Source organism: Mycotypha africana (genome assembly GCF_025528875.1).
Source record: "Mycotypha africana strain NRRL 2978 chromosome Unknown BDF20scaffold_16, whole genome shotgun sequence".
Taxonomy (NCBI): domain Eukaryota; kingdom Fungi; phylum Mucoromycota; class Mucoromycetes; order Mucorales; family Mycotyphaceae; genus Mycotypha; species Mycotypha africana.
Window position 1 is genome coordinate 138944 of NW_026515740.1, and position 21671 is coordinate 160614.

General features: G+C 36.9%; 9 protein-coding genes across 9 annotated transcripts; 5 read left to right on the forward strand and 4 right to left on the reverse strand.

Annotated features, from left to right (window-relative positions):
- Nucleotides 1–335: 335 nt before the first annotated feature.
- On the forward strand, nt 336–1872 carry BDF20DRAFT_829613 (uncharacterized protein; the record flags this gene model as incomplete). The annotated part of the gene is made up of 2 exons (XM_053078333.1): nt 336–891; nt 986–1872. 2 exons carry the CDS (start codon nt 336–338, stop codon nt 1870–1872), a joined length of 1443 nt encoding a protein of 480 aa, XP_052930982.1.
- A 657-nt stretch (nt 1873–2529) lies between these two features.
- Nucleotides 2530–3794, reverse strand: BDF20DRAFT_232001 (uncharacterized protein). The gene is made up of 5 exons (XM_053074969.1): nt 3722–3794; nt 3387–3636; nt 3099–3301; nt 2958–3031; nt 2530–2866 (listed from the first exon to the last, which is right to left on the reverse strand). Exons 1-5 carry the CDS (start codon nt 3759–3761, stop codon nt 2786–2788), a joined length of 648 nt encoding a protein of 215 aa, XP_052930983.1. The 5' UTR covers nt 3762–3794; the 3' UTR covers nt 2530–2785.
- Nucleotides 3795–6766: 2972 nt separating this feature from the next.
- Nucleotides 6767–8326, forward strand: BDF20DRAFT_900788 (rab-GTPase-TBC domain-containing protein). The gene is made up of 6 exons (XM_053082755.1): nt 6767–7088; nt 7169–7211; nt 7275–7571; nt 7648–7890; nt 7966–8060; nt 8130–8326. Exons 1-6 carry the CDS (start codon nt 6957–6959, stop codon nt 8199–8201), a joined length of 882 nt encoding a protein of 293 aa, XP_052930984.1. The 5' UTR covers nt 6767–6956; the 3' UTR covers nt 8202–8326.
- A 51-nt stretch (nt 8327–8377) lies between these two features.
- Nucleotides 8378–9449, reverse strand: BDF20DRAFT_982804 (synaptobrevin-domain-containing protein). The gene is made up of 4 exons (XM_053085144.1): nt 9382–9449; nt 9135–9301; nt 8905–9056; nt 8378–8827 (listed from the first exon to the last, which is right to left on the reverse strand). Coding segments are annotated over exons 1-4 (489 nt in total). The 5' UTR covers nt 9384–9449; the 3' UTR covers nt 8378–8659.
- Nucleotides 9450–10022: 573 nt separating this feature from the next.
- On the reverse strand, nt 10023–11921 carry BDF20DRAFT_900793 (Elongator complex protein 4). Its single transcript, XM_053082756.1, has 4 exons — nt 11378–11921; nt 10889–11256; nt 10647–10806; nt 10023–10563 (listed from the first exon to the last, which is right to left on the reverse strand). The coding sequence occupies exons 1-4, from the start codon at nt 11805–11807 to the stop codon at nt 10082–10084; spliced, it is 1440 nt and encodes a 479-aa protein (XP_052930986.1). The 5' UTR covers nt 11808–11921; the 3' UTR covers nt 10023–10081.
- Nucleotides 11922–13388: 1467 nt separating this feature from the next.
- On the reverse strand, nt 13389–15927 carry BDF20DRAFT_840237 (uncharacterized protein; the record flags this gene model as incomplete). Its single annotated transcript, XM_053079363.1, has 5 exons — nt 13389–14973; nt 15052–15154; nt 15225–15462; nt 15538–15773; nt 15807–15927. The coding sequence occupies 5 exons, from the start codon at nt 15925–15927 to the stop codon at nt 13389–13391; spliced, it is 2283 nt and encodes a 760-aa protein (XP_052930987.1).
- A 569-nt stretch (nt 15928–16496) lies between these two features.
- BDF20DRAFT_900808 (uncharacterized protein) lies at nt 16497–16880 on the forward strand. The gene is made up of 3 exons (XM_053082757.1): nt 16497–16641; nt 16668–16669; nt 16719–16880. The coding sequence occupies exons 1-3, from the start codon at nt 16563–16565 to the stop codon at nt 16818–16820; spliced, it is 183 nt and encodes a 60-aa protein (XP_052930988.1). The 5' UTR covers nt 16497–16562; the 3' UTR covers nt 16821–16880.
- Nucleotides 16881–17090: 210 nt separating this feature from the next.
- BDF20DRAFT_829619 (uncharacterized protein) lies at nt 17091–18047 on the forward strand (the record flags this gene model as incomplete). The annotated part of the gene is made up of 2 exons (XM_053078334.1): nt 17091–17528; nt 17589–18047. Coding segments are annotated over 2 exons (897 nt in total), but the record flags the coding sequence as incomplete, so codon positions are not given.
- Nucleotides 18048–18127: 80 nt separating this feature from the next.
- BDF20DRAFT_797556 (uncharacterized protein) lies at nt 18128–18715 on the forward strand (the record flags this gene model as incomplete). The annotated part of the gene is made up of 1 exon (XM_053076296.1): nt 18128–18715. A coding segment is annotated over one exon (588 nt), but the record flags the coding sequence as incomplete, so codon positions are not given.
- Between the last annotated feature and the right edge of the window lie 2956 nt (nt 18716–21671).

Below are 21671 nucleotides of genomic sequence, written 5' to 3' on the forward strand. Positions count from 1 at the left end.
GAATATTCAGGCGTGCAGCGATAGCACAAGCATCTACACATTTTTACGTTATAAAAATGAATGGTGAGATGTTTAGAAGAAGGGCTCTTTTTCTATTTCACTTTTCTCTTACTTCCTCAGGGCTTTTTCTTTCTTGTTTCATTAATTATACTATTACCTTTGCATTTTATTTGAATGATAAGCGCTCATCAGTTCGACTTATTTATATTTTAATCAAGCAAACAGCATCTACTACAGTGTCATATTGAATTATTCGAACAATTTTTCTCAAACAGCAAAAAATTCAGAGGAGCAATCTAAACATGCTAATACAAAGACTGTATAATAAGTTAGCAATGAAAGCGCTATTTTTTCAAAAACGATTAATCTCTTCGCCAACAACGGACACACAACCATGGTCCATATACAGCCTACAATATCTATTTGTAGCAGCTGTTCTGTTGATTGATTTTCTCATCATTCAAACACCAACTCTACCACTTCGATCTTGCATTGCTTTACTACTCATTGTCTCTTTTTGGACACCATATATCCGACGATTCACCGTTCCTGCCTTACCCATCTTTGCTTATCTCCTCACTTTTTACGCCTGCCAATTCATTCCACTTCATTATCGACCCACACATATATTTGTCAACCTTTTACCCACATTAGAGAGAATTATATATGGTGCAAACCTGTCAGAACTCATCTCCAAACATACGCACCCTGTTTTGGATATTTTGGCATGGATTCCTTATGGTTTGATGCATTTTTCATTTCCGTTCATTTTTGCTCTGTTGATGTTCATCTATGGTCCTCCTGGGTCACTGAAAGTATTCGCAAAGGCATTCGGTTTTATGAACCTTGCAGGTGTTTTGACACAATTATTCTTTCCTACCGCTTCTCCCTGTAAGTTTGAATTATAAGAGCATGAAACAAAAGCATCAGATTTTCAATACTGGACTCTATCCATTATTAAGCTAGATTATATCTGTATGCATAGGGTATGAGATCACTTACGGTTCAGCACCTGCAAACTATTCCATTCCTGGTGAAGCTGGTGGTTTACTTCGAATCGACAAAATTCTAGGAATCGATCTCTACGGCTCCACCTTTGGAACTTCTCCTTTAGTCTTTGGTGCTTTTCCTTCTCTTCATTCCGGTTGTGCCACCATTGAAATGTTGTTTTTTTCTTACTTGTTTCCTCGTTTACGACCTGCTGCATTCTTTTACATCTTATGGATGTGGTTTGCTACCATGTATTTGACTCATCATTACATGATTGATCTTGTAGGTGGTTCCATTTACGCTATCTTATCCTTCACCTTGGCACAAAATTTCTTGCCTAAACTAGACCCTAAGGCAAGCACTCGTTTACACTATCTTGGCATTTCTCATGACAACAATATTATAGGCTTGATAAAGGCATATGTATATAGTATTGAGCACGCATTCAGCGATAAGTATGAACAACTTCCTATCACTATGTTTGATCAGCAACAAAGCGACGACGAAGCCATTATACTTCCCAACACCAATGCAGCAAATGAACATAAAAATGATATTACCATTCCTACCACTTCAATAACTACGGCAAACCGAGTTGTTATTCCTATAGCACCTACAATAACTGGTTCTAGTCATCACAATGAGTATAGTAGATATACTCATAGACCTGAACCCTTAAGGCTTTTCGGTATGAATGGGAACAGTACTATAAGTAACAATAATGATTATAGAATAGCAAGTCATTTCGCTGATGAAGACGAGATGGAAACTTCACCAGTTTTATCGCCTTCCTCATTATATTGTTCATCTACTTCGGAACCTGCTTCACCTGTAACACCTAATTCTTCCACAAGCCCTCAAATGCAATTCAACAAAGCCTAGAGAGTTCTTACACTTTTCTCAAATTTTTGGTCATCATTTTTGGTTGTAATATTACAACTATTGTCATCTCTTTTCACTTTCTCTCATTTACTTTATACCGCTATACCTTCTTAATTTTACTTTTATATTTTGCTAACCTTCCCGTTGGTACTAATTGTTGTAAAAAGCGCTTGTTAGATTACCCTCTACTTATACTTAATTTTATATCTAGCTCATCCCTAATCATTTCCTACTCTTGTTAAGTTATAGCTCATAGACTATTATTACTGATACTCCTAATACTACTGTAATACTACTATTCTAATTCTCTCGATACATCTTTAACTAATGGTCCTACTGCTATATTTCAATAACAATTGCTTCACAATGCGGTATACAATAAGGCTTGTTAAACTAAATCGTAAGAAAAGTGCGGCCACTACAGCCTTACGTATAGACGAGAAATAAATTTTGTCCCACTTTTGATTCCGTTCACGCATAGCAGTAATCTGGTTTTGGCTGTAACTATATCAGAAAAAAGGTTAGCCGACCCTATACTACTCCAAATACTATTTGCTACCCTACCCTCTTCTAAGACTCTTTCTTCTCCATTCAAATATTCTGTCCAATATATAATACCGAAAATGTGTAATAACGACTGTCAATAAACCAATATCAGGTCTTGAATAGAGAGGTTTACTTTTTGTCAGTTTGACAAACTCCAACGACCGTAAGCCTGTAAATTCAACTAGATCACTGGTCATGCCCATCGTTAATCCCCACAGACGAAGTTTACGTAACGATGAACTGTTTTCAATAGTGCTGGCACCATTATTTTTGCTGCTATTATAGTATTGCCGTGGCAGATCGACTCCGGGAAATTTTACTGATCCAAACATTAGATGGGAGAATTTCTTTGCCCATGAATAACCTTTCAAGTTGATAGCTCTAAGTGGCTCTGTGATGGACTTGTTCTGATAACCATTAGGTGACAGAAAGAACGATAATGGGACCCCTAAGAAACAGAAATAAAACGGGTATGTCAGCACACACACATACATGCACACGGTCAATAAAAAATGATTCTATTGGTGCTATTTGTTAACTATACACTCTACAGCAGCAACTTCAGATGGTTGAAGTTGAAAAGGCGGTGAAGTGGGTGCAATCTGTAGATAGACTACCCATAAAACAATACATGTATCAGTTGCAAAGCTGTTCAAGAAAATAAGAACTGCAACCATTACCGAAAGGTATCAAGATCATTAACAGCTTGTTATCTCGGATACTACTGATTTCTCTTTCATCCAACAGACCCACTTTTAAATACTGTTCCTTATTGTTCAAATCAATATCGATCTCTTCTAAAACCTCCCTTTTTACTGTGTCTTCATCATTTGTATCTGTCGGTTCATTTTTACCACCTACAAACGAGACATGACCAGACCATCTATGTAAACATACATTCAAACGATGTATGAGATTGGTTTCGAAAATAGATGCATACTTTTTTAGGGCCGTTTCTTGATGCAAACCTGTCTCCAACACGTGCTGTTCTTTGCATAAATAAAATCTCTGCTTGTCCAGCCACATCCTCTTTAACCCAGGGTTGCTCAAAAAACTCTTCCAGAGTATCTATCCTCTTTTCATTATCTATATAAATATCAGTACTGCCTCGGTGCCAGCGTAGAATAGCAGCGACGGCCGCACGGCGTTTTTGCTGAGGAGGTGAAGCGATGTGTAAGTGATCGTACTGATGGAGATTGAGACAGAGATTTCTGAAAGCTGTATAAGATAGTATAGATAGTATAAAATTAAATACTGAAACGCCTCTCTTTGAATATTCACGCGGTTTTTCTCTTTACATTACTTTCATACTCCTTGTTGATATTCTTTTCGTTATTGATCATAAAAAAGAAGCTTACTTTGAGATCTTTTGCATGACTGGGAAAAAAGTGGGGTTGTAGATAATCGGAGTCCGTTAATCTTGAGATGATTTCATTATTTATTTTTTTTGGATTTACTTGGTTAATGTTAAACAGACTTTCCTAATCACAAAGATTCAGTTACATCCTACTATGATTCTTATTTGCGCTTTTCGTTTATTTCTGAGCATGAGAAATATATTGAGAGAGCGTCAGTTGTGTACATGACATCAATCTCTTCGTTTCAACAACAGGTCCGACCTATTTATTATTTCATAATTTCCCAATGTTCAAAAGCAATATTCTTGCTCCTCATAACAAGAAAAGCTCATACTAGCGTTTCCAATATTGCCAAGTTTTATTTTCGCAAGGTTTTCCATAAAATAACTTTTCGTTAGGGACCACTATGTATTGTATGCCTTAGTGTTGGTTTCTAGAAATAAGTAAACATACCTCAAAGGAGATCACATCATTGTTGGTTAAAGGGTTTTAACATTTGATAGACCTCTTCAGTTCATATCAACAGCAAACACACTCGGTTCATAGAGGCAACCTAAGCGTGAAATGCATCTCCTTAGAATAACACTAAGTATTGTCAGAATTTTTGAAAATAGATTGGATGAAATCTTCCAAAAAATCGATGATAAGTATCAGAATCTTTCAAATCTTCCACGCCTTTCCGTCAGCTCATCGATGCCAAAATAACTATACAAGATTACAGCAGTGTCTGATGTTTCGTGTCATTGGGCTCGGGTAGCTATTATTACTTACAAGGACGCAAATGCTTCAAAAGCATACACTCTTCATTTCATACATTCTTAACAGCAAAAATAAATTGATAGCAATATTTGAATATGTGCCATTCAGAATTTTCTGACTTTACTATAACTGTTTCCATCACTTGGAGCAGGAAGTCTAATCACTGAGAACATTTGAAGTAAATTGAACCTAGTTTTTTAAAAAGGCCAAGACCTTATGTCATGCTCAAATTAGTACTTTAAGGGCTAGCGATTTCTCTCTCTCAAACCAGAAATGTTGCTGCCCGCCAACAACTGTGAACATGATAGCAATAGTGCTGATGATAGCTAATAAGATGAGCTTCTGCTTTCGATATCTTACTTGGCGCCTTGGCTAGCGTGATATTGTAACATAATGAAGTCCTTCTATTATCAATAGCTTTGTGTTGGTAGAGCTCAAAACAGTTCGCATCTCATATTGTTTGCCAGTAAAAAATGGCTGGAGTTGTTTGTGGATGGATGATTATTCCTATTAGATAGATGCGTTACACTTTTCCAACACTTTACAGACCATCAAATGATAAAGTATTTGGAAAAGATTTGAAGGCTCTAAGCGTTATCATCCTTATTTCAGCATAATTAAACTTGATCTATATAGATAAGGTTCGCTTTGAATTCGGTGCTTCCATCTACTTGACTCACGTCTTCATTAAACGTATTGTATTCTCAACTGCTCAAGTGGACATTGCTGGTTGTTACAGTTATTCGAAACGTCTACAGTTTATTAACTTTAGATTTGGATAACACACACAAAATTTTTTAGACGATAAGGAAATTAAGTTTAAGCGGATGTAAGATAATAGTAGACCGTTAAGAATAAAATGTTAGAGGGTTTGCACAACACTAGAAAGTATAAGGTTTTCATTCTTTTTACCTGTCATTATCAAACTGGGTTCGTTCCAGCGATGTTGAGGGAGAGGATGCTTTTATATTTTTGTCCGCGTGAATTCTTTTGGCCTTCCTAGAGCCTTCCAAATAGCACAACTAATTTTCATCATATTCTTGGCAGCATTGACGTCTCGATTCCACAGTATATGGCATGCCTTACAAACAAGTCTACTGCAGGTCTCAACGCCTTTCAACCTCTCCAAAGTATCGTTAGAGCAGCAGGAGCATATTCTGGATGTACTACCAAGTCTGCGCTTGCTTCACGTCGCTTGAGTGCACGCCACAAAACACCCAGAATGACCGGAATTGAATAAAAACGCGCATTTTTGATAATTTTGTGGTCCGCGGCACACGTAATTATTCTCAATGCAATCGTGGAAACATTGTCATCATTTCAGCTTAATACAATCGTTCGGGCATCTCTCCAATACAGTAAGGTCTGCCAACATGATCATTGTCAGTGCTGAGTCTGAGTGCCCTAGTTATTATTGCTATGGACCTATCTATACAAGAACGAAAATTAGAGAGGAAGCGCAGGAACACAGCAATGATTGATTTCACTCCCTATTTTCCATGCCTGGCAGTCATTGAGTGAGCTTCAACCTATTATCCTATATGGCGGTATGTATAACATACAAACTCATCAAATGATGGTTGATAAATTTTGTCACATAACTACCTTTGGCTGGAGAGCCTACTGCCATTCGAATGTATTGACATTGATAGCTGCATATGTGTTATCCTCATTACACGTCATAAAGAGAGAATGCAAGAGCTATAACAAGTACGATTTAGCATATATATCTGGTGGCTTACTAATGCAGCGAGGATATCTACTGGTAAAGCAAAGGATAAAGCTTTGTTTGAACTTTGCTGAAAATGATCGTCAGACATGTCAGTGGTACAGTTAGTGAAACGTTTGTGCTGTACTTTTTTGTACATTAAATTTTTCGTTAAATCTCACTTGCTGTTTTGCGCTCTCGTAAAAGGCATTCGTAGAAAATTCACGTTTTTCCAAGCAGTCTCCTCGACAAGTGATGTTAAGCTTACAGACGGCTTTCCTCCTAGCAGCCACCCCGGTTATTGTTGTAATGATACAATGAAAATGAAAGAAAAGTATTGTCTATCACTATTCTGTTTCTTACAGAGATAAGAAATCGAACTTGGAAACATTGCCGATTCTGAGCTTTGAGTTTTGACTCATCTGACAATAGATATCGTAACCCTACAGGTCTTTTTTTTTTGCTGAATCGAATTTCCACCAGAATCACAACAATTTACTTTTAAACATTTATAATCTATACCCAGAAATTAAAAAAAAAAAAGAAAAAAAAACCAAAAAAAAACCTGAAGCTATATATAAGATATACTACTTCTTTACTCTTTCTTCTTCTTTCCCACTTCTTTGACAAACGGAAAATCGCCCAAAATTACGGTAATTATTTATCATAGCGATAGCAACCATCATTACCATCATAATAGTAGTGCGTCTATTATGAATCAGCAAGATGAAGAAGACTTGTCTTACCTGAATGACTTTCAAGAAATTTTACAATCGGAAGTCTATGTGGATCTGGAACGATTACGTATACTCGCCAGACATGGTATACCCGAAAGTATACGAGGTGTAAGTTGGTTTTGTTTATGCACAGTGTCCCATGATATTGATAAGGAAGATATTGATAAGATTCGGTATTTTCTATTTAGGAAGTTTGGAAATATTTATTAGGAGTACAACAAGCAGACCGCTGTAAGTCTATTGCATTCTTCTCATAGACAGGCGGCGCTAAATTGACAATAAATATGTTGATAGCCAAAGAACTATCTTCAAGTAAAGCAAGAAATGAAGAATACGATCAATTGGACAAAATGGATAATGATTTAGCAAAAAGAATTCGAGGCGAGCTAAGTCGGTATCAGAGAAGAGTACCCGAATTTCAAGGACAAGATTATACACAGTCTTTTGTGAACATCATCACAGCCTATCTAAATGCAAATCGAGATGTAGAATACAATCCAAATTTGATAGCACTATGTGCACCGTTTATCTATGTATCAGAAACAGAATGTGATGCCTATTCTTGTTTTGAAAGATTAATGCAAGCAATGGGTAAATTTTCTTTCTTTTTTTCGACTAACTCATTACTATAGTGTATAAGTAACTCACGCATCATTTTTTTATATAGACGAATATAACTCAAATATTAGCCTTAAAGAACAAGTAGCACAATTCATGACCTTATTTAGATATGGATTGCCAGAATTATGCAGTTATTTTGACGAAGAAGAGGTAGATTTGAATGAGTGGTCGACTTCTTGGTTACAAAATTTACTGTCCAAAGAAATGCGGTTCGAAAATTTGGTTAGACTGTGGGATACCTACTTTGCCATGACTGATTTTTTTGCCTTCCATCCCTTTGTTTGTTTATGTAAGTGTTCAGTCTGAAATCGTCATTTCTCTCCAAGGTCATCATCACTGACGTTCTATCTATTATTACAAATAGCTATTCTGCTCAGTGCCAAAGAAGCGCTTGAAGATTTGGAGCAATCTGAAATAAGAACCATGCTACTACGATTACCCTTATTAAATATGGAAATGGTAAAGTAAATTCATGGTCCGTAGGTCTCAAGCATCATCCTAACCTGCAGTATTTTATAAATTGAATAGATTATAGCGGATGCATACAATTTCAGACATGAAACCATTGAAAGACAAATGAACGAAAACGGTGAACTATAGCAATGATTTATGCTGCTTTCCAAATTGCTATTATCTATATACACATCTACACTCCCTCTTTTATTCTTAATATAATTATATTATCAACACTTTCTAACATAACATAAACCAACAATTTAACCGTCTTTTCTTTTTTTTTTTTTTTTTTTTTTTTTTTTTTTTTTTTTTTTTTTTTTTTTTTTTTTTTCTTAAATCATATTATTTAATGTTACCATATAAAAATGTTTAAATATTTCAATATTAGATGTTTTTACGATAAAATAGATGGCTAGAATAGTATATTGTTGGCTTGGTAGTGATATGTTAAAATCGTAAGACTTGCACGTAATAGTTACTATATAGTATGATGTTCCTTAAGTCGGTATCGTACAAGCAGTGTTTGTCGTAAATAGATGTTCAAGGCTGGAATAAAATGCTGCTTTAATACTAATATACTTGGATAACAAAAATAAGCCGGTTTATTGTTGAGAGCCTGGATTATTGTTGTTGGAAATAGTATTACTTTGTTGATCGTTATTATTGCCCGTGTTGGCGTTGGTGTTTGTATTGGTGTTAGCAGGAGCAGCAGCAGGAGCAGGAGCAGGAGCAGGAGCAGCAGGAGGAGCACTACTCTCAGTCTTATGTGTCTATTATTACAATAGAAGATAGCAGTCAGTCATCATACCAACCAAGTAAGCACCTATATATTTCTAGTTCTTCTTACCTGTGTACCAGCTACGGCACCAACAATGATGGCAAGAATGACTAGAATAGTAACGGCAATGATGATCTTCCATTTCAAATCTTTCCACCACATTCTCTTTCTAACCTGATTGGCACCACGTCGGAAATGACCAGCAGTAGCTTGTAAATCCTCTGTGTTCAAAACAAGATGTTTTATTTGTATTGTGCTAAAATGTACTTGGACAGTAAATCACTGCGTTTCTGCTTTACCTGTCTTTCCTCTTAAATCATCCAGTCTTTCACCTCTTTGCATGACTTTATCAATATTTTCCTGCATAATACCAACCACTTCATCGACTTGTTGTTGTACTCTGGCAGTTTTATTATTGCCGCCTTGTTGGCTATTGTTTGGAATATAAGGATCATAAGGTTCAGACCTGTTGCAGAAACAACGTAAAAAGATATTGGTTAACTTCTATCTGATAAGCATTAGAGCTGTATGAATACCTCTTTTTACATTTTTAACGACTATTTCAATGCAAATGTATCTAAATAGCTAAAGTCAAGAAAGAAAAGCTTGTTTCCAAAAAAAAAAAAAAAAAAAAAAAATGAAAAACAAAAAACGGAAAAGAAGGGAAAAAAAGCTTCTCTTGAGAAAAATAAAAATGATGGAAATGCTACTCTGGAGGAGCCTAAAATTCATCATTTGAGCAGTTGGCGCTTTTCAACCAAAATGATAATCATATTTTGTTTCTCAGATGCTTGAATCAGGTAAGACTCTGATTTTTTTTTTTTGATTTTCTCGTGTCAGATCAAAATGCTTTTTTGGGGGGTTCATCTCACCATGGTTTTACTTATCGCATCTTTTGTGCTTCTCAAACAAAGGACACTAGTAAACAGCGGGTCCATCGTTTTATTTAATACGCCTGATGGCATAAAAAACGTACTATAAGCTATGTTTTGTGATCATGCAAACAGCGTGATTTGACTGCATGTACACTCACGAAAACGTATCAAGTTCATAACACATCAACTTTTGCTACATTATATTATAAAGACGATCTCAAACATGAGATCATAAAGATGGTATTCCATCCTACTTTATATTGACATCCACTTTGAACAGCACGTTCTTCTTTTGTCTAAAATTAGCAAATACACGAAAGATAAATCTTGTTTATTAAGATGCAGATTGAGACAATACATTTATTTACACACTAAAAGTCAAGGGGATCATTTCTACCAGGCATACTGCCACATCCCACACCTGCTCCTCTATTAATTTTCTTGGGCCCATTGCCTTGAGCCAAAGCAAACAAGCTACCAGTTTTCTTTTCGTCTTGTCTCTCCTTTTTACCGTCACTCGTATTTTTCTTCTTGAACGACGATGACGTCGCTGATGGTTTTATATTGTTATCTGAATCATTGGTCGACGAAGCTTTATCAGCTCCTTCAGACGCAGCTTCAGAAGGCGGCTCAGTTCTTCTTGTAACAACTCCTCCATCAGGAGGTAAATGGAAGGTTTCGATTGTAAATCGCTTACGGCGCAACTTGAAGCCCAAATCATTTGATCCACCTCCCGAAAGAACGGAAAGTTTAGTACCGGGAGGTAGCAGAGAGTTTAGCACGGGCACCTTATGGACATGGAAAAAGCCATGATAATTTTGTACATAGATAGCATCACTGTGAACGGGATCAGCTATTTATACCATAAAAGTATCAATCTCCATTGTATGGATAAACGATCCTTATCCTTATATTCTATTTTGTGAGTTCTCTCACCTGCAAATGACTCAATCTCTATGACAGCATCCACCATATGTTCGATCCGTTTCATGACATTTGGTGCTTCATCGTAGAGATAAGCAGGCACAGTAATCATAGCTGTACCGAATGAAAATCGTAATAAACCCCGTAATGCATGACAAAACTTGAACAGATCCTAATATATACATGGGCATATATGTTAAGACCACCTACGTGCCAACTCTATGTTATACTAAATATTTTTGCAGCTCACTTACATAGGGTGATTTACTTTTCCAACAAGGTGATGCTAACGAATGAATACCAATTCTTAACGCATTTCTGACAGTACCAGCAGGAACAGACACAGCAGAGCTGAAATGCTTTTCTAAAACCACTTTTTTGATACTCTGAATCAGTGCTTGGTAGTCATCATCCATTTTATCGTCGTCATTATCGTTATCATCCCAGCGTAAAATGCTAGGCTTGGCCTCATCCAATACATCTTCTGGTATCCTTTTAGTTAAATCGAATTGACTACAATAAGGTCGCTCTAATTGTTCTTCAGCTTTTTTTTTGTCACCGTCCTCTTGACTACTCATTTTTTTGTTATTGCTGCTACTGTTGTGGACAGGTGAAGGTGATGCTGTGATGACAAAATTAAGTTCGATGAGTTACGGAAGACTACTGACTCAAAAAGATGCCATGGCCACTTGTTCACGGACTCTTCTCATTCTATCTGAATACCTCGGTAAGTTATCACTTACGTGGTTGTGCTCTTACTTCTGTTTCAAAACGCTTCAAATGTGAATAACGCCACGCAATTTTCATTCTCTCACTATCTTTATGACTCCTCTGTTTATCAAAAAAATCTTCCTCTTCTTCTTGTGCACCACTTGTGGACAACCACATTAACGTCTTGAGAATTTCTTCCGGATCTTCATCAAGAGAAGACACAGCAATGTGATGGCCTGAACTGATACCCTGAGCTAGGAAATATTTCAGTAAGAGCTGAGCATATGTGGTGGCACGATCTTCTTTGATGAGCATAACAGTGCCAACGGGTTGACCGCCACCTAGTATATCATCCAACGAAGGAACACCGGTAGAAATTAATAATTGACCGTTGTAAGCACTGAGTCGTGTACCAGAAGGTAGTTTGGGTTGTTGATCTGTGTTGCGTTTTTTGAAGCTCATGATCTAGATGCTTGATTTCTAATCCTCCTTCAAAACTGAAAGAATAAGTAAAATGGCTGGAGATCGGCTGAGAGAAACCAAAAAAGAAGAAATAAAAAAAAAAAATTAAATTTGACTGAAAAAAAAAAAAAAAGGACATAGGCAAACTTGATTTTTATGCAAGGTTTATAACACATTTTTTATTTTTAAAAAGAATAAACCGCGAGTATTGTAGTTGTTACATCACCAAACACATAACTTTTTCTGTGTTGTCAGAAGCAGAATCATAGCCGTAAAAGAAAAGATACGCGATTTCTTGTTTAAAATGCCATCATTGACTCTTCCTCGTTTCGCCACATACAGGTTGACGAATTCTTCAGTAAACTTCGAACTAAGCGAGTATTCTAAGCAATTAGCCGCCTATTTAGACAATTACTTAGGGACGTTTTTTGACTCCCCCAGTGCTTTTCAAACTGTCTCTAATATGACTAAAAGCTTGCTCAGGTCCAGTCTCCGAGATAGGCTTGGCTTCAATTGAATCAACCAATTTACTGGGACTTGTCCTCGAAGGAACAGGTATATTTAAAAGTTTTTGTGATATCCCTTTAACAGTGTTTTATATATCGTATTCGCAAAATTCTTTTTCCAGGAATCGGTTTATTGTAACGTACTGGACGAATGTGTTCTTTTTGCGACATAGACTTGAGCATTTTAGAATTGGGTTGCTTAGTTAACGCGCTGACTGCCTAGATGTATAAATATAAAATGCAGCAATCTTTAAGCTTTGAAGATAACGCAGGTGTTGTAAGGGGAACTCAACAACAGCAATAACAAAAGAAAGAAAGTAGAGGAAAAAAGAAAAAAAGAAAAAACCTATGTGAATTATTGTAAAAGCTTCAATATACTTAGGAGTGGTTGATGTTACGCATGAAGAGGACTGCTTTTAGTCCTCTTTTCTCTTTCATATTGAAGCCTTTCAAATCAAAAACCTCATAGTTTATTCCTTCTGCAGCGATTCCTTTATACCGTAATAGTTTCTGAAACCAACATACGAAGATGAGTTTTACTGCCTTCTTTCTTGATTTGATTGACTTCCAAATAAACAATAATTCCGCATCATGCATGACCTCCTAAAAATGATGGTAGGTAGGATAAAAATGATTCCAACTTGCCAATAAGTCTTTTTTCTAAGAGTATAGGTACAATCAATGAATTGTACCATTATCGTAAGCTTTTGGGCAGATCTTATGTCCAAGTGTGTTAATCTCTCAATAGAACGAGCTGATCATGTTATGGTTCCGGCAGACCGATTGTATTTCGTAATGAAAGAACCTTTGCAGAATACCTCAAAGCCCTACTTGTTGTTTATAAGTTCTTTGAATGCCTAGGAAGAAATGGGAATAGTATGGTCACAATAAACTACTGTAATTACAGATGAAGTTTGTAATTTTCCTACATGAATAAAATTATCATTTATTCTACTAATGCATACAATTTTATTCACTTTTTTTTTTCTTACTATATATTACAGTTATTAAGTTAATCAATAGTATCGTAGTAGTATCGCATATACTCAAGAGCCATTTGAGCTTAGTAAATATACTAGTAGGGGTATTTATTTTGTGGCGTAGGCATTTCCATAAACCTACCGGGGAAGTAATGTTGTACTTGTGGTATAGGGGCAGCTTTACAATATTCATTGTTATTGTCAAATCTGTTGGATTCCTGATTATCGCAATGGTTATAGTTAGGAGTTGGAAATGGATTACTACCGAAGGTGTTTAAAGGTGGATGCAACTGTGAACTCATCGTCGGTTGAAATTGGTTGTAAAGAGATGATGAAAGAGAATGGCTCACGGGCATTGGTGTTGGGAAACTGCAACTGTCTTGTGGTGAACTCTGGTAATTTGAGACAGACAATCCTTCAGAATGATAGCTATTTTCAAATGGATAATTGAGATGAGGTTGATATTGATTATGATTCAGTAATAGTTGATCGACAAGCGGCGTAGGCATCATAACATAATTACTCTCTGTCTGAATATCTGTTGTTTCAACCATTTGAGGAGGGAGCATATTAGGTTTAGTAGCCTCGTTTACAGGTGACGATGTGACGGGACTTGGCACGACCCAACGTACAGATTCTTGTCGAGCAAGCTGTTGAGCTGATTGAGTACTGCGCTGATCTGCTAATTTTGGCGACGGTGCTGAAGGCTGCACAACCCCAATAGACTCATGCGTTTGTAGTGACGTTGAAACAGCAGGATCCACGACTGGTATATCGTGTAAAGGATTCGTCAATGATGACGCTGCTTGCTTAAATGTGGATTGAGGGCTTGCTGACGATGATATAGTGTGATCTGTAACAGAATCCAACGTTGAAATATTAGAAACACCACTTGAGGAGCGTTTATGAAATTGTGAAGCTGGCACTGCCTCTAAGCGGTTCGAGACTGGGGATGATTGAAGCGGTAATCCCGCTGTAAAATCGTCTTTTTGAGCATCACGAACAGTAGTTGCACTGTTTGAGCTGTACTCAAGTTTATCCAAAGGCGGTGAAACGACTTCAGCTGTATAAGGGGAGTAGAAGCTCTCATTCGTAATAATAGCCGGGACCTTATCTTGTACAGTTGCCTTCGTTGATAAATGATCATGAGATTGGAGTGTATTTTCGGTTTTTATTGTTTCTGTTGGCTTATCATTCAATGTGGCATTTGCTGCTTTAGCTGATGCATAAGAATGAACCGTATCTTGGTAGTCTTCCTCATCACAAGAGCCATTTGGTGAATTGACCTGTGTTTCTAGGTCCAGATCCTTTAATTGTTCAAAAACCCGGTCATACTCTGATGCATCAATTGCTGAATCTTTGAGTAACAAATCATCAGGATTCTCTTCGTCGCCATCGATGCAAAATGAAAGTTTTGGATAAGTTCCTACAGTGAAGTTCGAAATGAATCCCACTATATCCTTCTCCGTTTCTGCTCGGTGAGGGTTTTCTTCATTCAAATTAACGGAAATACGTATAGAGTATTGTATTTCAAAAACATTCCCCAAGATATCAACTGTAGGTGATATATTTGATGGAATCGGCAGTTTCAAGTTGAAGGTTTTGGTAAAGTTAAAGGGCCCTGATATATTTATATCTGAAGTGACTTCACGCAGTAACTTGGACCCAAACAGTTCTTTCCTAATTACCATATTGAAAAAAAGATTTTACCATTGTTAAGAGTTGCCCATGTAGTTGATTATAAGACTAAGAGCATACTTCTTTCCATAATAAACTGATCTAAATAGCTTCGCTGAGATTGCTTTATCCCTAACCATTACCCCAATATGCTCAATGGTGACGGAAATTGGTACGATATCGCCTGAGTTTTGATGATATTCAGGTTACTTCCTGGTCTCGCTATTCCTTATGCAAATTCGTTGACTTCTCACCTCGAACAGCTGCTTTCTTCCCTATGACAGCAGACACCTTCACCTTCCTACTGGTTTCCCCTGTTAATCGTAAACTCTTCTGCAAAACCTGCTCTCCACGAAGCTGAGGACTCTCGACATCAATGTGCTCTAAAACATTGACAAAGACAGAGGTGCTTGGGCAAAACTTTTCAAGTACTGAATATGCTTTGTTGTAAACAGCGGTCAGTTTATAGCTAACTTTTAACAATTTAGGAATCTAATTTAACAATATCATTCACGTGTCAGTCGTTTTCATCTATTGCCGATGTTCTTCAATAAAAAGTTAACTTACTTCTAGAGTACTTGGCACTTGGCAACTATCGGATGATGGAATAAATATCTTGAAAGGGAATCTGTGTGTATGCGGCTGTAGATAATACGATTTTTGGTCACCTTCCGGGGATTCGGCCACAAGCGTAGTCTTTGCAAATAGAACTAAGTTTTTTCCACCAAACTCTACTATACCTTCGAGCGTTACTTTGATATTGTTTGTTTTGGTGGCCTTCTTTAAATCCAGAACAACATCACCTAGTATAAAATTCGTTTAAAACTTTCATTTACATTCATTTATACAGCAATAGTCGTATTCCTTACCATATATTTGATCTCCAGGAAAATAGTATCGCTCTTCTGAAAGTTCTATATAAAACTCATTTTCTTTGCTTCTGAATAGGTCTGACATATTCTGTAAAAGACATAAACCGAGCTTTGCAGGAAAATGTAAGTAAAGAGGAATATTTGATAAAAGAAACGTGTTACTAAAATTAAATGCATGTTTATGTTCAAAGCTGAGTTTACAAATTTTCGGATCGCTGCGTAACCTTGGGAAAACAGCTAAAAATACAGTGTTTTAACTACTATTTCAGACTTTTCACAAATTTTATTGGACACTATTAAATCTTAATTTAGACAACTTTCAATTATTTTACGATGAAGCGGTATATTATTCTTGGACGATTTCGCTGATAATCAATTATCCAGTATCATCCAAGCAGCATTAAGGATGGCGTACAAGCTAGTCCTAAAAATGAGTGCTCATAGTAAAGAGGTCGCTAAGAAAACTCTTATTGGCGTGACTTTGCAATAGGACGAGCTACAAAAAGCTTGACAACTTTTTCGTCATTTGACGATGTGTTATAAGACCCAACCAGATGTTCGTCAGTGCCTTTTTCGGAACTTTGCCCAATGATAAAGACGTGTCTTTCTTTTCTCGCGTTTTGTTGTCAAAGTTAGATTATAATGAAGGGGTTCTTTTAAACGAGAATAAGATCCCTTCTTTTCCGTATTTCGCTTTTTTTGTAACTTACAGCTCTATTCATGTACAAAAGTTTCATTATACAGAAGATTAGATCTATTAAAGAAAAGCATAAGAACCAGGTTAAAAGGAACCCATTTGGTAAAATGCTTGATAATTGTAGGAGAACCGTCAGATCAAGATATAAGGATTCTGATATTTGTTGTAATTTTTTAGAGCATACCAAGTGTCGAGACTGCTATGAACCAGGTCATTTTGACAAGCGTTACTACAAATGCAAGTATTACAAAGCCGTAAATGCTGATGATGGTAAGCAATAAACCTAAATCTATCTTACACACAGCACTTAATTGCTTGTGAGTAACCTCCTTAAAGTTGGTAGCAGTGGCAAAAAGAGAAAACAGAGTGACCAAGTGAAAGAGAAGAAGAAAGCAGTTAAACGGAAAAAGACCACCGCACAAGCTGTAAAGTGCCTCAGCTGTGGACAAGATGGCCATACCACTGCTCGTTCGCCGCAATGCCTCAAACACACGCCTTCGAAAGAAGAACTCATTTCATCTGTTCTTGGTGATGATGCTACTGTATTCACAAGAAAGCTTCCCATCGACAGTGCGGTGTTACCAACCTTCCGCGAGAAATTCAGAGAAAGAGTCATTTCGTGCTGCAATGACATTAGGGCTATTGTGTTTCGTTCGCAACTATTTGTTAACGCTTATCTCATCCATAATAAGAAAGACACACCAAAAGAAATTTTCACCCAACAGTTCTGGTATTCGGTTGGACAACTTGTAACAGGTAAAACAGTAACCAACAAGAAAGCAATAAATGATTCCATGAAAAACTTCTATAAGCAGTTCAAAGAGAAGCATCCAGCTGTCGAAGTAAGTTATAGCTTCACCAAAGGCTATAGCCAATGCTTAACAGAAGCTTGTAAAGAGCTCAGTACCACATATACAAACAGCATTGTTGAGCTTTTTGAGCAGCGAATGCTTAAATATCTATACTATACCTTGCAGAATTTGTTCCCGGTAAGGATTAACTTTACATTAAACCAAACAGCAGCAAAGTCAATATTCTTTTCTCTTTAGAGCATGGTAAAGCGCGATGTTGACGAAATCGCAACAAAATACTGCTATCAAGCGATTTGCAAAGGCGAACCCAAATGGCCTGGTAAAGTCAAGTTAAGCAGTGATGACAAATTAAGAATAGATAATTTGTGCAAGAACTTTGCAGACCTTGTGGAGGAAAAGGTTACGCTTTTATCATTGGCGGCCGATCCGGTCAAATTTGTCAAGCCCTTGTGGTTTATCCAGGACTACTACGAAGAAGAGCATTCTAATCATTTTGCCTACGATGTTCGTAGGTTACCATTACCTCATCGCTTCTTCCCTTTTCCAACACCCTCAGTATCATGGCGCTTCATTACCATCAGCATAAACGCCCTTACTCCTTTTTTATTTCCTGGAAGACTTGTAAAGGGCTATTGGAATCAACTTGAACAATTTTGTAAAGTGTTCAACTTCAAAAAGTTAGGCTTCAGAAGGTAAAGTAAATAGCACTCTGCTAAAAGACTCTGTTCTCAAGATTATTCTTTCACTTATATCATAGTATTGCTGAGTTAAAGACAAACACAAGTATGCTCTTCAGGAATCTCATTCGATCTGATGGCTTCACTGTAGACTTCCTATTTAGTCGTAAGAAGAAACCAAGAGAAGACGCCATCATTGATCATCATGACTTGACGTTGGAAGACTTCTCCTATGAAGAAATCACGACAAACTACAGACCCACATTTGTTGATCCTGGCCGAAAGACCGTATTTACAGCAGCAATCGGGTTAGAAACAAACAGACATGAGATACGGCGCTGCTCGACAAAAGAATATTATCACATGACGGGTAGTACTCGTGTCAGTGCAGAATTAGAAAGGAAAAAGGCCGGTTGTATGATAAAAGCGATAGAAAGCAATATACCGAGTAGTAAAACAGGCTCGCCTGAACAGTATAAGAGATATACTATTTACATACTACAACATTTAGAGATCCTGTTCTCATTCTATGGGCCAGGTATGGGTGAAACAAGGTTCCGTCTGCATCAAGGCAGACAGCGTGCTGCAGACATGATGGTGAACATGCTTGTCGATGGAGGGATCAAATACGACAAAGAATTACGGAAGAAAAGAAAGGAAGAACATATGAAATGGCCAAAGAAGAAGGGCAAAATTAAGCATAAAAAAAGAAGAAAGAAGACGAAACAGAAAGTGAAAGTAAAACAGGAAGAAGAGAATGAGAAGGAGATCCGGGAAGAAGAAGAGACAAAGAGCGATAACCACGTTCGGTAAGTCTGTAGCGATTAACTGTCCACTGAATTTGTGTATACTCAATCTACTGTCTTCCTTCAACAGACGATGGGCCCCTGAGAAATTCAGGCTGAGTGATCGCAAAAAAGTTCCTCTGGTTGTATTTGGTGACGGCATGTTCAATAAATCCGCCGTTCATCTAAAAGGCCTTAGAACTGGTGTCGTTGGTGTTTTGTGGCGTGCATTGAAGCGAAGAGAGGCTGCTGGTGATCTCCTTGCCGTGACAATTGATGAATACTTGACATCACGCATATGCAATTGTTGTCGCTCAGACACATTGAAAGCATTAGACACCGTGCGTGGCTGTAGTATCCTTGTTTGCAAAACCTGTAAGATACTATGGAACCGCGATGTCAATGCAGCAAAAAACATGATGGCCATCAGCATTTCGGTATGGAAAGACAAGGAACGTCCTACGGAGTTCAGCCGGAAGACAACTTCTTAGTCTTTTGATTTTTATTATCGCCAGAACGAAACTGGCTTGATATTTACAGGTAAACGTCTCCATTTTAGTGTAGTTCGATCTTCAAACTCTAACTCAATCGTCTCAAAATTTTGGTCATTCCATCCAGTTATTTTTAAGCTGCGTCTAAACCCGCAGTTAAAAAACTGTAACGAACGTATGGCTGCACATTTGCTTCAGCTTGTATTGAGAATTCGAGTGTTCAAAAAAAATAAATAGTTATATAATGTTTGATGAATTTGACTTTTAAAAGTAAATTTCGCTATGATATACCTTTCTAAAATAGTGATACAAAAAAGGCGTGCCTTTCTTATATTGAATAAACTTCCTTTACTATTCTCGTGTTACATAATCTTTTCATTTTAGCTATCGGTAGTGTCAAAGAAATGAATGATTCGCCTTGTTAATAAGCATGACTACCAAGTGCTATTCATCTAAATAGTGGAATTTCGTTCAAACCAAGCTTCCATAGCCCTTACTGCAACTGAATATCATTGTCGAAAAGACTGAAATTTCAGAGTGCCCTTCTAGCTGATACTAGCTCTTCTTCCTGCATTATATTCTTTTGGTATTCGGAATCCATGCTATCGCACAATTGCTGACTAAAACTAAAGGCATTTTTTTGGTAGTCAGGTATTTAGGTTTATCTGCCACAATGAATGAACTGAGGCTTCTTGTTAACTTTAGTCAGTTCAAATTTCTGTTAAAGCAGGAGGTTTAGCAATACTACTGTGTTCAGTTGCATTGCAAGTGATTTTGAGTTCTTTTAAAGTATTCAATTTGCATGTTTAGTGGTTAAGTGCATAGAACTATTCAGAATTTATTAATGTAGCTTTGAAGCGCAACTAATAGATTTCAAATATTTAAGACAATTACCTTGAAAAACGACTGCTGAACTGCTACCCTTGAATGCTGCACTACCGAGAATGACAACTGGGAGGATGCGATAATGCTGGGTCGACTGATGTTATACTCTTCCTTCAGTTGATGAGCCCTTTGAAGTGGGTGTCATTCTCGAAAACAAATCCACGCTCATGGTCTATGATGGAGGCTGCTGTTGACTCTTATCATTCGTGCCTTTGCTGTTAGCATTATTCAACCACATCTGACTGACACCATTAGCGACTACACTACTGCAAATACCCCTCGAATCGAAGTAAATTACTGTCTCCAATAACTTCAATCCACTACAATTTTTTTTTTCTCTAAATAACCAGCATCTTGACGTATGTCTTCTAGATCATTTGGATTGCACTCTCTTTAGACGATACTACTCCGCCAGTAATATTTATAATGGCTTTATCGACAAGCCAACATGCGTTTGACCCTTACATCAGTAGCTTCCTTTTTCAACATTTGTTTGTCATAGTCATTCAATTTTTCATGTACAGTACGGGTTGTTAAAGATAGAAGAGTTCGTAAGGACGGCGTTAAGAATCTTGTTATGGATAAGACAGTTCGGAACATCCCTTGCTGTATGGTGGAGACCATAGGTCCTCCTATTCATTTCCTCCTAGGCAATACATTAACAAATTTGGTTTGCAGAGAAGCTTTCGCCAAAAAAGTATCTCGGAAGCAAAAGAGTTTATACGTTTATCCGTTTATATTGATGAGACATGGTTTAATTCACAAACCCTTAGATAATTTTCAAGAATTACAAAATAGAGCTGTCAATTTTTCATTATATATACGCAGGTTCCAATGAAAATTCTTAAAAATAGTTAGACAATTGCTATTAACTATGTTTTTTCAATAAAGGACGGTATATTGTATTTCTAAAAACAGTTTAGGTATGAAGTATTTTGATCCAAGCGAAAGCGATAATATACGCCACACAAATCAGACTTATGATTTATTTCAGGCTTGCCCTAATTCATTGACAAATTAAAAAAAAATAAGGAATATACACAAACTAGTTAACTAGTTCGTGGGGCATTCCAAGAAACACGAATCCAAGTTTGTTTGGTGGGAAGGTCGTCACGTACCATTAGTGAAGCAGGACGTTTAGCAGATTTTTTTTGTGTTCGGAGTGATATAATATGATTTTCATACTGGTTATTGACTTCTACACAACTATCCCGAAAGCATAACAAAGTAAAGGCAAGTTCCATGTAGTTCTCGAAAGAATCTAGCAAGTTATTAACTGCTGAATGATGAAATGATTTTTCTACTTGATCTGAAGAGCAATAAAAACACTTAAGTTCAAAGTCATCGACTTACAACAGTTATCAATTTTAATTAAGCAGACTGCACTTAATTCACGAACAATTACTTGGTATTTGTTGATCTAGATTGAAAAAGATTTGAATAATATACTAGATAAGGAAAACAAAAGATTGATGAAATCAA

Coding starts and splice junctions, on each gene's coding strand:
- BDF20DRAFT_232001 (XM_053074969.1), bottom strand. CDS start 3,761: ATGATCAATAACGAAAAGAATATCAACAAGGAGTATGAAA. Junction 3,302..3,386: donor ACAGCACGTGTTGGAGACAG/GTTTGCATCAAG, acceptor ATGTTTACATAG/ATGGTCTGGTCATGTCTCGT. Junction 3,032..3,098: donor AATGATCTTGATACCTTTCG/GTAATGGTTGCA, acceptor TTTTATGGGTAG/TCTATCTACAGATTGCACCC.
- BDF20DRAFT_900788 (XM_053082755.1), top strand. CDS start 6,957: ATGAATCAGCAAGATGAAGAAGACTTGTCTTACCTGAATGACTTTCAA. Junction 7,089..7,168: donor TACCCGAAAGTATACGAGGT/GTAAGTTGGTTT, acceptor TTTTCTATTTAG/GAAGTTTGGAAATATTTATT. Junction 7,212..7,274: donor AGTACAACAAGCAGACCGCT/GTAAGTCTATTG, acceptor ATATGTTGATAG/CCAAAGAACTATCTTCAAGT.
- BDF20DRAFT_982804 (XM_053085144.1), bottom strand. Junction 9,057..9,134: donor TGATTTAAGAGGAAAGACAG/GTAAAGCAGAAA, acceptor TTTTGAACACAG/AGGATTTACAAGCTACTGCT. Junction 8,828..8,904: donor GTGCCGTAGCTGGTACACAG/GTAAGAAGAACT, acceptor TTGTAATAATAG/ACACATAAGACTGAGAGTAG.
- BDF20DRAFT_900793 (XM_053082756.1), bottom strand. CDS start 11,807: ATGAGCTTCAAAAAACGCAACACAGATCAACAACCCAAACTACCTTCT. Junction 10,807..10,888: donor GGAAAAGTAAATCACCCTAT/GTAAGTGAGCTG, acceptor TGTATATATTAG/GATCTGTTCAAGTTTTGTCA. Junction 10,564..10,646: donor AGAGATTGAGTCATTTGCAG/GTGAGAGAACTC, acceptor TGGTATAAATAG/CTGATCCCGTTCACAGTGAT.
- BDF20DRAFT_900808 (XM_053082757.1), top strand. CDS start 16,563: ATGTACAAAAGTTTCATTATACAGAAGATTAGATCTATTAAAGAAAAG.